We start from the raw sequence: 16,626 nt of genomic DNA on the forward strand, positions 1-16,626 counted from the left end.
GCAAAATTCTAATTATTTTATAACTATTGTTTCTGCAAACAAGCATCGTGATATTATTCTCAAACTTATTATGAACCTTGAAGAGTTCAAAGGCTCTTCCTACTCTGTGAAGAAGGTCAGTAGCTGGTTAGCGGAAAGCTATTTTTCATGATTGAGTTTTTATTTATGTTTATTATTTCGTCTGTGAGATTGGACTCCGGCTCCCAGCATAGTAGGCTATTAAGACTTGTTTTCAACGTAATGTCTTTGGGTAAGGCCGCAGCTCTAATAGACTGAGACCAAATGTGGCACTGTTTGCTTTGATGCTACTGCATTGGTAAGAAATATCATAAATATCAAAATAATCTGAAGTATCAACCCATCTATTGGGAGGTTTGCGTGTTTTGGATGACAAAATCAAAGACTGGCTGCTCTCTAGTATCTTTCCAGTGTAGTCCAGGAACATCATAAACTTGGGGGTGGTAAAAGGATAGACCTTCTCAGTCTCAAAAGCTCGAACAAAGAAGAAAATATCATAAAATAATTTCTCATGATTTACTGTCTTTAGGCATTGTGATGTCAACTTTGGAATGCTTCAAGCTTTTACATTTTTGTTACAGAAAGCGAAACTGAGCAATTGGATTTCCTCCTCATTTGAAAGTTTTCCAACATCTCAGGTTTCTTCAAATTATGCTGTTATTGAGACACATGGACCGAAACTTCCTCATTTATCATTCAATTTAATGTATTCATCAAATAAAATGACACATGTATCCTCACATTTAACAAATATTGCTATACACCTGCGTGTTCTCCATCTACCAGATTGCTTTATTGCATTGAAGAACAAATCTTGCATAATTCATTAATACCGGTGGGATGGTGCAGCCTATATGACTCTCGTTTTCCAATCATGCGATCTTAGTTCCACTGCAGGTTTATGAAGGTTGTTGAAAAACTCCGCTCACTTCTACTACCCAGTATCCATAGTATGATAAATTGAGAGGCATAATTGCTGAAGCAAAGGCCACTGAGAAAACAAAGCCAGCTCACCTTACTCCCCATTAGTTGTAGTATAACGAGAACCTTCTCTTATCATTCAGGATGCTCAAGTTAAGTATGGGAATCAACTTCCATCTTCAACAGGGAACAAATCAAAAGCTTAAATACAGTAGTAAAATTTATTAGGTCACTATTTCTATTTTCTCAAAACTGTAAGGAAACGTGCAACAAGATAATATGTCTAGAGATTGGTGCCACATTTTATGTTTTAAGGAACATGATAATCCAACTAAGAAACGCAAATTTTTGAAGCATACCTCCATTGAGCTTCCTAAACCAGACAACAATGCTACATGGCTTCAACGATATGCTCCAAGAACCGTGGTAAGTGTATCATGAAACAAACCATGAGAAAATACTACTGAGTAGGAGCAATGTACCTGGCGGCAGCACAAGACTGAGTGGTCTACTTACTATGGAACTGCGAGTATTGTGTTGTGCTAACCAAATCAGTGTAACCTCCACACTGGCCATCAATACTTTTTCAAAAACAACTATTTCTCTGCATTCGAATGTAGCAAGAATTGACAGCGATTTTGCCTGTGAAGCTGGTCTCATAAGTATCGCACCACTACTTCATACCACATAGCTCTTGACCACTGTATTTGCCAGTCATTTTATAGCCGAAACACGAGTTTATCGCTGTCAATTCTTGCTACACTCTGTAGTCGAGAAACATTCTCTGTTACTGATGCGCAAAAGCCTGTAAAGAATTTCTTCCTTGAATTTGATTTGTATTCCCGGCATCATTGGAAGAGAGAATGCACTTTTTCTGTTATCTCATGGAAGACAATTCAAGAGTTCTCTTTTACGACAACCTGTATTTTTGTGTTTTCTTTCTAGGATCAACTTGCAGTCCACAAGAAGAAAGTCACTGAAGTAGAATCATGGTTGACCCAGGACGTTGGTTCAAAAAAGGTAAGATAGTGATGTTGTGCGGTTCTCCCATCTGTTTTTCATTAACTTACATAAATGTAATGCTATTTTAATATCAACCTGGTTTTATCCCTGGGAGGTGAGATGAAGACACAAATACCCGTTTTTGACTTGTTTTCCTTGTTTTTTGTTTAATAAACAGTTTTTTAATCCCTGTAATTATACAGCAATTTTCTGTATTGAATTTTTAAAGCAAAATGTCATTGATTGACGTATTAAGCAGCGTCATTCATCTTGTTACTCAGGAATAAAGCACAAACGGCATTTGTTTTACATGTCAGGGCGGTGCTCCCATTTTGTTGCTCACCGGACCTTCTGGAAGTGGGAAGACATCTACATTGCTCCTGGTGGCTAGGAAGCATGGCATCCATGTAGAGGAGTGGAGCAATCCACTCACAACCCCGTTCAGCATCACAAAGGAAGCTGGTTTGTGTGAAGCAATTTGTATTAATTTTCGGGTTTAAACAACGCAATTTTGTAAACTGAAGTTTCTATCATAGTGTTCAATTGGATGTTTTAGTGCTTTAACCTTCTGTATGGTTTCAAACATTTCAGGTTTTTATTTCACAAAGCCAATGTAGAGCCGTTTAGATACGAACTGATGAATATTTTATCACTTTTATCATGTTGCATGTCCTGTGTTGTGTGTACGACTCTACCTTTATTTAATCACCAGGCGGTTTATCCCACTGGTACACCTATGATCGTGTTTACTTCCTAGCTATGTGACAGAAAGAGTTTATATCTTTTTTCTATGCGCGTGTGCATATCTTTATATAATTTTTTACATTGAGTACAAACCTATGGCCTATCAGAGAAAGTATTTTTCATGTCGGCATAGTAAGCTGCGCCCTTTTGGGGCAAATTTTTAATTTCAATTGGGGGGATATCTAAATATCTGTGTATGCCTGAAAAATGAAGGCATGCAAAAAAAATTTTTTTTTCGTCAATGTTTAGACCCTGCTGTCGGCCCCGAAACATTTGCAGGTTACCGGAATTTTGAAATCTTCATAAAATCTTAATCTTTTGTGCTAGGTAGGGCATGTTGGTATTCATTTCTATTGTTTTTGGATAATTAATCCATTTATTAAGTTTACAGACAAATTTAGACATGTTTTAAAATTTTAATTTTTGCAACAATGACATATTTTCTTGCATTTTATGTAAATTTTTGTGGTTTCTGAAGGTTATGATAGTAGCAAGTTGGATTTACTGGTTCCGGTACATTCTGAAGCAATATAAATAGACTCATTAGTTAAACATTTTAACAAAAACAATGGCTAAGGAAGTCCAGATGAAAAAATAGTATTATAATTCTTATTTATGTAACAAATTACATCACAGACATGTAAGTATGTATGCTGTTTCTCCACCCATTAACTTGATTACGATTTTACCTTCCAGGAAACTACGAAATATACCTACCTGACTCATTCTTTTGAATGTATTGTAATAGCTGAGTGTAAGAATGTCATAACGATCTTCAATAAAGGATAGTCCTTTAGAAATAGAAAAGTATGAGTCACTGAAAACATCCGAACTTCCGCTTCGTTTGAATGTACTCAGACATTTTCTCTATCTCCGTACATTTCAATTTATGAATTCCACAACATCTAGTCAACTGCACAATTAACTCTATGAAGACATCATCAACATATATTCACCTGCATCTATAGCAGCCACAAATTGCAAGAAGACCATCATAGACCAAATAAAAGAGCTTGAAACCAAAAGAAAGACTGTGAACAAAAACAAGAATAACCAGTAGATTCTTAAGTTCAATAAATTTTTTTTAGGAAGTCTTAACTTTAAAATTTGTATTCTACAGGAAAATGTGTTGCTGAAGGTGTCGTGGATCATCTCACCTCAATGAAAATTAACATATCTAACATATGTGTTATTTGAGGAGATGGTACAAACTCTAATACTAGCTGGAAGGATGGTTCAATGGCCCATATCGAAAGAAGCATAGGAAGACCTTGTCAGCATGTAGTTCGCTTACTTCACCACTGCGAGTTATTACTTCGCAAACTTTTTGAACACATTGATGGATCAACTTCAGGGCCAAACAGTTTTAATGGCCCAATCGGAAAAATGCTTGCCAAAAATGTATGAGAAATGGAGCCCCTACTATTTGAACCACTAAATAATATATATACCAAAATATCCTGAAATTTCGGTTCAAGTTAGCAGAATCTCTCAAATGATGCAAAGCACCTGCATAAGCTGGGCAAGGCGACCACTAGTGGAAATCTTCCAGAAAGTTTAATCAAGAAAAAAATTGGCCCACTGTGTCACTTGCGTTGGTTAACTCTAACTTATTGAACCTAAGAATCTGCTGGTTATTCTTGTTTTTGTTCACAGTCTTTCTTTTGGTTTCAAGCTCTTTTACTTGGTCTATGATGGTCTTCTTGCAATTTGTGGCTACTATAGATGCAGATGAATATATATTGATGATGTCTTCGTAGACTTGATTGTGCAGTTGACTAGATGTTGTGGAATTCATAAATTGAAATGTACGGAGATAGAGAAAATGTCTGAGTACATTCAAACGAAGCGGAAGTTCGGATGTTTTCAGTGACTCATACTTTTCTATTTCTAAAGGACTATCCTTTATTGAAGATCGTTATGACATTTTTACACTCAGCTATTACAATACATTCAAAAGAATGAGTCAGGTAGGTATATTTCGTAGTTTCCTGGAAGGTATAATTGGAATCAAGTTAATGGGTGAGAAACAGCATACGGTACTTAGATTAATTACTTACATGCCTGTGATGTAAATTGTTACATAAATAAGAATAATAATACTATTTTTTCACCTGGACTTCCTTAGCCATTGTTTCTGTTGAAATGTTTAACTAATGAGTCTATTTATATTGCTTCAGAATGTACCAGAACCAGTAAATCCAACTTGCTACTATCATAACCTTCAGAAACCACAAAAATTTACATAAAATGCAAGAAAATTCGTCATTGTTGCAAAAATTAAAATTTTAAAACATGTCTAAATTTGTCTGTAAACTTAATAAATGGATTAATTATCCAAAAACAATAGAAATGAATACCAACATGCCCTACCTAGCACAAAAGATTAAGATTTTATGAAGATTTCAAAATTCCGGTAACCTGCAAATGTTTCGGGGCCGACAGCAGGGTCTAAACATTGACGAAAAAAAAATTTTTTTTGCATGCCTTCATTTTTCAGGCATACACAGATATTTAGATATCCCCCCAATTGAAATTAAAAATTTGCCCCAAAAGGGCGCAGCTTATCGGCATAGTGATTTGTTTGAAGTAATTTGACGTCTAAAAACGGTAAGAACAAACTGTTTTTTCAGGATTAAAATACGAGTCGCAAATCACCACATTCGAAGACTTCTTGTTTCGTTCTGGAAAATATACATCCGTTTTGCTAAATAAAGAAGATGAAGACCATCCGGTCAGTAAGAAACTTATCCTCCTGGAAGAGTTTCCTAACTTCATCTATCAAGACCCTTCGTGTATATGTGATTTGTTAAGGTAATTCTGTTTTACTCTTCACTAGACTTTTATAAACGACCGTAACGCAACTTTGTGCCTGTGCTTTTCAAAGTTTTTTAACTCGTTGACTTGGATTAAGTTCCGTTGCTGGCTCTTTACTGTAATGACACAACTATGCACCTTTGTGAAATGATTCCTGCAGCCGTTTGCGTTCACAAATAGGTTCTTTTCATGTGGTTAGCGAAATAAAGGTGATCTCGGAATGTTTTCTTTTTACGTTTCGTTGATGTGCCAAGCACAGCCGACTGGGCATCTACAGTGGGCCGTGGTGCAAGGCTAACTTTCTTCCAGCTCCTTAACACAACAAAAGTGCGCTTTGACAAATTTACGATTCTGTAAGCCACTAAGAATACGGATAATCACATGCTTTAGTAAAACGCTACTCAAGTCTCTCAGATCGGTTGTCAATTACCGGGTTCATCCATGTCTCAGGAACGCCATTGCTAACACATTGTACTATTGTTCCAGAAGGTACCACACCACCCAACGGTGGCCTCTGGTCCTCATCATCAGCAACGGAGCAACATCCGATCCACTCAAGAAGCATTTGCGTGAGTTTAGGAGCAGCATCATGACAATCATGTGAGTAAGTGATTATTTTCCCCGGTTGAAAAAGTTGTTGTATTGATTGGTGGTACAAAACTTGAAAATGATGAGAAGATTGCACATAGCTCGAAGCTGCAGGTTTTCGTCTGACTCTCTTCAAGAGCTAACTAAAGATTCTGAAGAGAGTCAGACGAAAACCTGCAGCTTGTAGCTATGTGCAGTCTTCCACTCGCAACGTTGAAGTATGTAATATTTTTTGTTATTGAACTTGTTTTAGACACAACGCAAATGGCTTCAATTCATAGTACAGTAAGGATTATGAATTTGCTCACGTTAATTTTCCGTAATAATTATTCTTGGACCTGTTTGTGTTACATCTTAGTGGTCGTCGTCATTGCAACCATAGAAACCAAAATAGACTTTTTGTCAAGTGGTATGTCAAACGCCTCACGCGGATTTTATGCGTCTTTGTTTCAGATTTAACCCTGTTTCTGCCACGCTGATGACGAAAGCTTTAAATCGAATCTCTCTATCTGAAAATCGTTCCCTTTCCAAAAAGGAGTCATCCATCATGTCATCAACTGGTGACATCAGAGCTGCGATAAACAGCCTGCAATTCTCTTCTCAATTTGGTAAGTTTTTGTATCAAATGTTTTTGAAGGATCTTATAGTTTTTGGAAATCACAATGTCAAAAGTATTTCCTGAGAAAGAAGAAAAACTCTACAACTAAGCCAAAACACGGCAGCTTGATTCTATTATTGCATCGCTGCATATTCGGCTATGTGGTCGATTGGTGGGAGCCATGGTATGACACTTAAAAAAGCGTCGGCTCGACACCGTTCAAGAGCATGCGGCTGTATCCGACTCCGCTGCAGAGCATGTAATAGAAATGCCTGAAGGTGGACACAAAGATTGACCTCCTTGCCTTGCCGTCCACTTAATCTAAATCTTCAACCACCTGGTGTAAGTCCGGATTTGACAAAAATATGCTTACAACAATCGTCGTGTACATCTGGCAATCAAGTCCTAAGGTTGAAATGCATACACGACAGATATTGTTTGATGCGTTAATCTCATTAAATGTTATTGAATACACTGATGTTTTAGCAACGTTTTGTTTTCGTAGAAACTTTGAAAGAGGTTGCACAGAAAAAAAGAATATCACAAAAAAGTAAATCAACTGAACCTGTCGGCGGCAAAGATACCACCTTGATCTTGTTCCGCGCCCTCGGAAAGATATTCTATTGTAAACGTTAGTTTTGTTTCATATTTTATTAACATTGAAGCGTTTCACAAGCAAAACAATGTCTTTAAACATTCTGCGTTTGTTTCCGATTGGGATGTTTGAAACAAAGTTTTCATGAAAATATTTTTACTTCAAAGTTCAAACCTAACGCGGTGTTCAGCTTCGGACAGCGAAGTCCTGATTTTGTTGTCTGGGGCAGTGTTGCCCGGGGTAGTCGACATTCGACAAACAGGTAGTGGAACTTGTACTGGGTTTCGAACCCAAACCCACTTGTACCGGTTGTCCTGCTCTAACCAGTTGAACGTCAATTAATGTAAAATGTTACAAATCGCATCTTGAATGAAGCACTGATTACAATGTCCACATCTCTCTGTGAACGAATACTGTGTAACATTTACATGAAATGCCATTACCACTACGTAGCGGCTGGGCTGTTCTTACTAAAATACAAACCTTAAGGTTCAACCATGGTAAACTCAAATGACGCATTTACTGTATATAGATCGCTGTTGGTTCAATATAACTTGTCTTTTGACATTTGGCATGCGAAATATATCTTGTTTTAAAAAGCACTGTACACTAAATGCTGTAAAAGCAGCTCTGTGCTCACTGACAAAATATTTCAACTTCCACCTTTCAACATTCGTAGTTTAAATCCCTTGCAAATGTTCACCGCACACAGGAATAAGCCTCGGAAATGACTTGTACACGAGTGGCCTTAAACAAATCTGGGTATTGTTGCAGGACAAAAGCCAGCTCAAGAAAGTAGCATAAGAAAGAATGAAACTTACAGAGACCCATTGCTGGTGCAACCCGAGGTAAAAGAAGTCGTTGAAGATGCTTGACATGTACTGCATGTGTCGGACCTTAGAATTTCAGTGTTATTGAAAACAAAACGAAAATAGCATTGACTTTAAAGCCTGGTTAAACAGAGTTTTATTACTTGGTTAATAAAGCCCACTGGCACAGAGGCGTTGGTTTGTGAAAGTATTTTATTATTACTAACAACTGATAATGCTTTGCTTATAATGTGAATCACTGATTGTAATTTCCGCTTCTTCTACTAACCCAGTGCCGCTTTTTCCGCTTTCAGGATATTCTTGATCAGTGTTGTCTTTCCGGAAGCGCTTTCAGCCTTTTCCTTCACCACAACTACCTCGCTTTTAACGACAACAATCCAATAGAGGACATCACCACTGCTTCAGATTATCTAAGCCTTTCTGATATGATGAACTCACCACTGACATCTAGCGATCCTTCTTCAGGAGCATTGACTCACTTGGACAGATATGAAGGTGAAAGATTGTTTGCAGACGTAATTCCTGCATGCGACCGTGAAAGCATGTGTTCGTTACATGCTTCGGAATGTATTGTAAACTTCAACCGCTGGCGTATAATTTAAGCCGTCTGTTTTAGTTAAGCGTCAGCGTTTTGTAACTTTTTCATTACCCTATTTTAGAATGGAACAGCTTTTGTTAAGAATGTTGTGACAGTGTTGTAAATATCTGGAAAATCTGCTTTCGAAATAGATTTTCATGCCCTTAGTATCGCTTGCGAACTGGGGTGGGCTGTTTCAATAGCAACATATTTCAATGGGGCCTCGTCGACTCACCATCTTGGGCATGTGGCTCAGATTTTCAGACTGCTTACCCTATTATCTTCCAATGTCCTCTTATTACGGACCCCAGGATAGATATGTGGTTTGTGGACGTAACAACGCTCGATGAACACACAACTTATTGGTTGCTGCGCCTTGGCTTAAAACGTGACCTGCAGCGGCCTCAAACACAAGAAGATGCCTTTGGATGAGGATTGAGGGTTAAGGACAAGAAAGATGTGGTTTCATTTTCTCTGTTGTTGACCTTTGCGTTTGTTACAGAAAGGTCCAAATTTTCGTTTTATCTTTTACAAATCTCATTTATAACGAAAATTGTCTGCAAGGTAGCGCTGCAACTTTGATTCTGAAATCCAACTGCTTGTTGCTGAGTGCTACAAAGGGTTTCGAATGCGCTGATGTCATATTCCTCAGAACATGATTTGAAAACACCGCAACCAAATTTGGACCATTAAGCATTAACCATGTCACCGGTAACCAGCTATCAAAATCCTCCAACTTTTTTTGCATCGATTTAACGTCTACAAACGTTGAAGCCATGTAACCATATCTGGATTCACCGATCAGACACTACCTTGAAGCAGTGGCGGATTCAGAAAGTAATTTATGGGTGGGTCTAGGAAATATCTTGGTGGGCCTTCAGCAATAATGCCACGGCGGACCAACATACAAAAACTTAGTGTTACCGGAGCTTCTACACAAGGCGGAGTCTCCCAGGTTTCGAGTTAAAAAAGTTGATTATGTCATCATAATCCGAACTGTCGATGAGTTCTTTCAAAAGACAAATGTGTCAAGTTGTTACTTGTTAAGGCGTCCAGCCTGCATGGATGATCTCAAGCGCGTTTGGATCGTGTTTGTTGCAGAGAAAAGTCTCTCAACGCTGCAGGACGTGGAAGGCAGTGTTATGATGGTCCTTAAAACACTGTTCATGTTCGGGAAAATGTCAGCAGGGCAGTACTTCCATTAATGTAGGAAAGTTTTCCCGATCCATTTTCCGTCTGATGTGTTGAATGAATACAGCATGTTCAGCATCTGCGATTTCAATGCCATGCAGTGCACAAAGACCATTTAGAATGTTTTTTTTTCGCCAAAAGTGGCAGATCCAGGTGCGAAAGAGCCCACTGCTCTCATTAATCCATAGGCCCACGTGTCGTCCATAAAGCGGCAGTTTAACTCCGTTATATCCCTGTCAAGAATACAGTTCTACAGCGCCGTTAAATCTTCATTGCTCTTGACAGCCGACGTTTTTCCCAGCGTTGTGGTGACAACAGACTTGTCATACTTCGAAGGCAGCTTGCGTTCACGAGAAGCAACCACGTCCCTGTTAGTTGTCTCATGTTTTACCATCAGTTCTTCTGTCAGTTTGAGCACGTGACCAAAGTCACCTTTCGAATCCTCGCGGAAAGTTGCATAGCTTTCAGTGCTTCAACCAGTGATAGACAGTCTGTCACACAAAGTGTTGAGCTCTGCAGGCCCTTGGTAGCAAAATCACTGTTTTGAAACAGTTTGCAAAAAGCCACAAGCATGAAAACGAACTTTTTCGTTTTCTTTCAAAATAACCTGAACCCCTCCCGTGTGCCCCGACATGACCGATGCTCCATCGAAACAAAACCCGACACAGAGAGCAGGATCCAATTTTAGTGGTTGAAGCACCTTCAAAATTTTTTTTCTGATATTCCTTTTGCGGACAAGTCTGCAGTCGCAACAAAGCCCACTGCCCGCTCTTTGATGACACCTCCGTGAAGGAATCGCACACACACGGCTACCAGCTCACGTTTAGCTAAGTCTTTATACTCATTAATAAGTTGTTTTTTTATGAATCTGGTTTTGGGTGGGCCCACTGTCAATCTGGGTGGGCCTGTACCAATCAGGCCCACCCGGTAGATCCGCCACTGCTTGAATGACATCTAAATTTACGTTGTTTTCTTGCCATTTGCGCGAGCATCATGGGAAACTACTTTTGTTGTGCAATAGATTGAGTTTCGCTTGTAGCAGCATGATCGTTGCTTACTTCACCATGTATAATTGTAGATACTAACGACCTGTTTTAGTGTGATGCCGCGAGTTCGCTAAGGTAATAGCGGTTTGCACTTGCTTTCGGAACACTGTTCCCAAGTCATGTGCTATGACGAATGATGTTGAAGTCAGTGAGTTGTTCTTTCATGCGGCTCTTTCGTTTGGCTTGAGGCTGCTGTCTTCTGCAGTTTCTGTGTTGTTAAGGTGTTTTTGCTGTGAATTTTTGTTGAATGAGTTGATTGATAGATTAGACAACGTAATTCTTCCCTTTCGGCACGGTTGTTGGTCTTTGGATTTTGTCTGCTTATGACAATGGCCTCAATTGTACCGCGTCGTTTTCTCCAATCATTGTAAACTCAAAGTCGGCGAGACACTATTGTTGATGATCAAAGACCGAACTTTTATCTGAGCAAAGGTGTTCTTTCAAGCGGGAGTGGAGTGGGGAGATCGTGCTGCCTATGTAGCTTTCCTTGCATTTCTTGCATATGATCTTGCAAACACAGTTCTTGATACTTGATGGTACACATGTCGTCGTTCCGTATTGGGCAGTCTTGTAGTCGGCAAGGTTCTGATTTTTGTAGTTTTTGAAGGGCGTTTCACTTTTGTTGTGATTGACAGTAGGCTACCTGTACCTTCTTAAACTCTACGGTTTCACAAGACTTTCTTTCGTCGCGTTAATTTAACGTTTTCATATCTTCAATTGATTTGGAAGGGAAACTTTGATTTACAATTTGGGTAGAGAGGTAACTCTTTTAAACCATAAACAGACATAACTAAGCAACAACACTACATTTAACATTATAAAAACAAAAAACAACAAGCGAACGTTTTCGGCTAGTCATATAGCCCTTTTCAAGCCTATAAGAAAAATACATTATTGAAAGAAATGCTAAAGAATCATATAGTATCACAGCAAAAAATATGGTCAAATCTAAACATTTGAGAAACTGCCTCGCTCACACAAAATGATAACTGAAAATTACACAGCGCAACGGGTCAAGTATTTCAGAGGTAAAATTAATTGATTGTTCAGACAAGGACTCAGGCAGATTACGCAAGAATGACAGAAGCACAAGAGATAGTGGCACAAAACAAAGTAATGCGAAAAGCACAAGACGTCATAATTTAATCAAAAAACTGTTAAAAGATAAGAAGCTCCGCAAGCAAATAATTGCCTGTTGAGCCCTGGGTTTAAAGATTTGATGATCAATGCCTCATGAATTTTGGTTTCGAATTCGGACAAACACTTACGTACAATTTTGAAAGACTGCAATGACGGTTTATTATTTGAGCACGATTGGCAGTTTCTAATATGGTCTTTAATTGCACTGTTTTTATTAAAATTAGCCAAATTCAAATGCTCTCCCACTCTCGTCACCAAATGTCGCGTGGTCATACCAATGTATGACGATCTCGCATCATGCGAGCAAGTGAACTTATACACGACGTTAGAACATAAGCGGAAAGGAGTTTTGGACTTTAACTGAAAATAATAACCAGCTTTAAATGTTTTATAAACGGGAAAAATCTTAACGTTGAACTTCAATGCAATAAATCTGGACAAACTTGTGGCAAAACGTTTGGATTCCTTGCCAACAAACGGGATTGTTAGAAAGTTTTTGAAATCAGGCTCCTCAACTGGAGACGTAGTGGAAACCGAATTCAAAAACCCTCTAAGAACCTTATTAAAAACCAAGTCGGATAATGATTAGCACCAAAGTATGAGCGTAATTTATTAATTTCATTATTGAAACAGTCATTGTTCGAGCAAATGTCTCGAGCTCGCGAGATAAGGCACTTGATCAAAGCAGATTTGTAATTAGACGGGCAAACAGCGCTGAAATTAAGGAAAAGATTAGTGTTTGTCGGTTTACGCCAGACCCAAGTATCAAATCCATTACCATTTATTTTGATTTCTACATCCAAAAAAGGTATAGTCTCCGTGGCTTTTTCTACAGTAAAATTTATGTTTGGATGTTGCGTATTGAGTACTTCAAGAAACTGTGAACAAGAATTATCGTCATCAAATATGGCAAAAATGTCGTCAATATAACGTAGGTAAAGCTTGGGAAAGAATTGGGAAGTATTTTCAGAAAAAATCTTATTTTCAAGGTGGGCTAGAAAGAAATTGGCAAGAGTGGGACCCAGAGGCGAACCCATAGCCACTCCGTCAATTTGCTTGTACAGTTTATCTTTGTATAGAAACATGCCCTCTGTGGTTAAATGCATCAATTTGATAAAAATGTCTTTTTTGATGAGCGGGTGGTTTGGCTGGTCTTCTGCATATATGTAATTCGCGATAATGTCGATCGTTTCTTTTAAAGGGACGTTAGTGAATAGCGATTGTACATCAAAACTGACCATTACTTGATTTGGAGCACATTGAAAATCTTTCAGCTTGTCCAGAAAATCGTTGGTTGAGTCGAGCATGTACTTTTTTGGCATGTAAGGTTTAATAATATTGTCTAAGAATTTAGCCAGAGCATATTCCGGAGTCGAAATCATTGACACAACTGGACGGGCTGGATTGTCCTTTTTATGTACTTTAATCAAACCATACAGCTTACCTGGGCTGCTGCCCGAGGGAATCAGTTTTTGAGTTACTTCTTTTCCAAATTTCTTGAGATATCTTTTTACATAATACTCGATGGACCTTTCTTTTGAAATAATTGGATGAACTTTAGTACTCTCATTGATTATAGCAAATTTAGTTTCATCGCTCACAATTCTGTCCAATTTTGAAAAATAATCTGCAGTGTCCAAAATTGCCGTTCCTTTTCCTTTATCAAATTTGCATACTTTAATAGACTGATTTAAAGACAGGGACTTTAGTGTGCGATGAATTGCTTGATTTCTTTTGGATGAACACACTCTTTTAGCATTACACATAAAACGTTTTACAATAAATTTAACTTCGTCTTTATCATCAGAGTTGATTGAAATATCTCCATTTCTTTTCAGAGAACTCATAAGTTGTTCTATACTCGCTTTCATATTGTTTGAATCAATTTGTTTTGGAAGAATTGGGTGGTTTAGGCCGAATCGTAAGACTTCTTCTTCTAGCAAACTGAGCTTTATTGAACTAAGGTTAGTGAAACTTTAAAAGAAACGATCGACATTATCGCGAATTACATATATGCAGAAGACCAGCCAAACCACCCGCTCATCAAAAAAGACATTTTTATCAAATTGATGCATTTAGCCACAGAGGGCATGTTTCTATACAAAGATAAACTGTACAAGCAAATTGACGGAGTGGCTATGGGTTCGCCTCTGGGTCCCACTCTTGCCAATTTCTTTCTAGCCCACCTTGAAAATAAGATTTTTTCTGAAACTACTTCCCAATTCTTTCCCAAGCTTTACCTACGTTATATTGACGACATTTTTGCCATATTTGATGACGATAATTCTTGTTCACAGTTTCTTGAAGTACTCAATACGCAACATCCAAACATAAATTTTACTGTAGAAAAAGCCACGGAGACTATACCTTTTTTGGATGTAGAAATCAAAATAAATGGTAATGGATTTGATACTTGGGTCTGGCGTAAACCGACAAACACTAATCTTTTCCTTAATTTCAGCGCTGTTTGCCCGTCTAATTACAAATCTGCTTTGATCAAGTGCCTTATCTCGCGAGCTCGAGACATTTGCTCGAACAATGACTGTTTCAATAATGAAATTAATAAATTACGCTCATACTTTGGTGCTAATCATTATCCGACTTGGTTTTTTAATAAGGTTCTTAGAGGGTTTTTGAATTCGGTTTCCACTACGTCTCCAGTTGAGGAGCCTGATTTCAAAAACTTTCTAACAATCCCGTTTGTTGGCAAGGAATCCAAACGTTTTGCCACAAGTTTGTCCAGATTTATTGCATTGAAGTTCAACGTTAAGATTTTTCCCGTTTATAAAACATTTAAAGCTGGTTATTATTTTCAGTTATAGTCCAAAACTCCTTTCCGCTTATGTTCTAACGTCGTGTATAAGTTCACTTGCTCGCATGATGCGAGATCGTCATACATTGGTATGACCACGCGACATTTGGTGACGAGAGTGGGAGAGCATTTGAATTTGGCTAATTTTAATAAAAACAGTGCAATTAAAGACCATATTAGAAACTGCCAATCGTGCTCAAATAATAAACCGTCATTGCAGTCTTTCAAAATTGTACGTAAGTGTTTGTCCGAATTCGAAACCAAAATTCATGAGGCATTGATCATCCAATCTTTAAACCCAGGGCTCAACAGGCAATTATTTGCTTGCGGAGCTTCTTATCTTTTAACAGTTTTTTGATTAAATTATGACGTCTTGTGCTTTTCGCATTACTTTGTTTTGTGCCACTATCTCTTGTGCTTCTGTCATTCTTGCGTAATCTGCCTGAGTCCTTGTCTGAACAATCAATTAATTTTACCTCTGAAATACTTGACCCGTTGCGCTGTGTAATTTTCAGTTATCATTTTGTGTGAGCGAGGCAGTTTCTCAAATGTTTAGATTTGACCATATTTTTTGCTGTGATACTATATGATTCTTTAGCATTTCTTTCAATAATGTATTTTTCTTATAGGCTTGAAAAGGGCTATATGACTAGCCGAAAACGTTCGCTTGTTGTTTTTTGTTTTTATAATGTTAAATGTAGTGTTGTTGCTTAGTTATGTCTGTTTAAACTTTGATTTATCTCACCACGCATCTTGCTCTCAGGAGTCCTTGCATCTCGTGGTCTCATATATGCCAACTCCAAACGAGCAACATCCGACTCCTGTGCGAGCTCCTCCGGGACATGGAGACCCATCCACAAACCGACCTGGTATGAAGTTAAAAGAAAGGAGCAAGAAAACCGCATCAATTCTCATCGACTCTTTTGGAAGCAAGAAGATGCTCTTCCGTGTTTAGTTCATCTTGCATCTAAGTTTGATCCTCCTCAGAGGAATTTTCTCAGAGAAGTGGTGGCTCTTCCCAATTGGAAATCTTTTCGAAGGTGGGATGTTTTTTTTTTTATCACAAAACAGTTTCGATAGATTGAGGTCTATCGAAGGATGTAAATCTATCAAAATCGACCAAAATCTTTTAGTTTTAAAATATTTTTCCTTGAACTGTTTTTCGAATAGCTTTGTTGATTTTGAAACTACTGTAGTTACTCCACAAACTTTTGGTGAAACATTTTTCCTCTCAAAATGGTTTGCTCTTTCTAATTTATCTGTGACTTTGGGGCCGTTGAAGACCTGTGCTAGTAGTTATAACTTTAATGTTGTTATGCAAGTTAGAAGAAGCGATTTTCTGTACCTTCCTAATATAATCTTTTCGGCGTTAGTTCAATATTTATTCACATCAATAAACCATGCACAGCCACGACGACCGTCTGTCGGATCAAATCGGAGATGACGTCAGCGACAATACTGACGTCAGGGCAACCGGCGGTGACGTCATATCCAAGTCGGAGTGCGCTGAGGACGAAGATGACGTCACGATAGAAGAGTTCAGCGATTAATTTATATTTTTCCATATTTATTGATCAATACAGTTCCTTATGTTTCGTTATTGCTGGCTGTTCGGTTTGCACCTGCGGAGTAAACGAGTCGCATTGAGTGCTTCTTTTTGTCTGCTTGTGTTCTGTGCATCGATCTTTCGTCCCGCTGCAGCGCCAAGCTATTAAGTTCAACGTTGAGGTCAAGCGATAGCTCTGTT

At 38.2% G+C, this 16,626-nt stretch overlaps 1 protein-coding gene across 1 annotated transcript; it reads left to right on the forward strand.

The window, feature by feature from the left end:
* The first annotated feature begins 6 nt into the window (after positions 1-6).
* Positions 7-16,451, forward strand: LOC145785616 (cell cycle checkpoint protein RAD17-like). Its single transcript, XM_082597292.1, has 13 exons — positions 7-115; positions 600-656; positions 1,255-1,365; positions 1,885-1,959; positions 2,259-2,403; positions 5,319-5,499; positions 5,989-6,102; positions 6,544-6,698; positions 7,194-7,319; positions 8,058-8,131; positions 8,407-8,608; positions 15,643-15,919; positions 16,288-16,451. Exons 1-13 carry the CDS (start codon positions 71-73, stop codon positions 16,427-16,429), a joined length of 1,704 nt encoding a protein of 567 aa, XP_082453418.1. The 5' UTR covers positions 7-70; the 3' UTR covers positions 16,430-16,451.
* Positions 16,452-16,626: the final 175 nt, after the last annotated feature.

The sequence above is a fragment of the Aplidium turbinatum genome, chromosome 16, assembly GCF_918807975.1.
Source record: "Aplidium turbinatum chromosome 16, kaAplTurb1.1, whole genome shotgun sequence".
In the NCBI taxonomy this organism is placed as follows: Eukaryota; Metazoa; Chordata; class Ascidiacea; order Aplousobranchia; family Polyclinidae; genus Aplidium; species Aplidium turbinatum.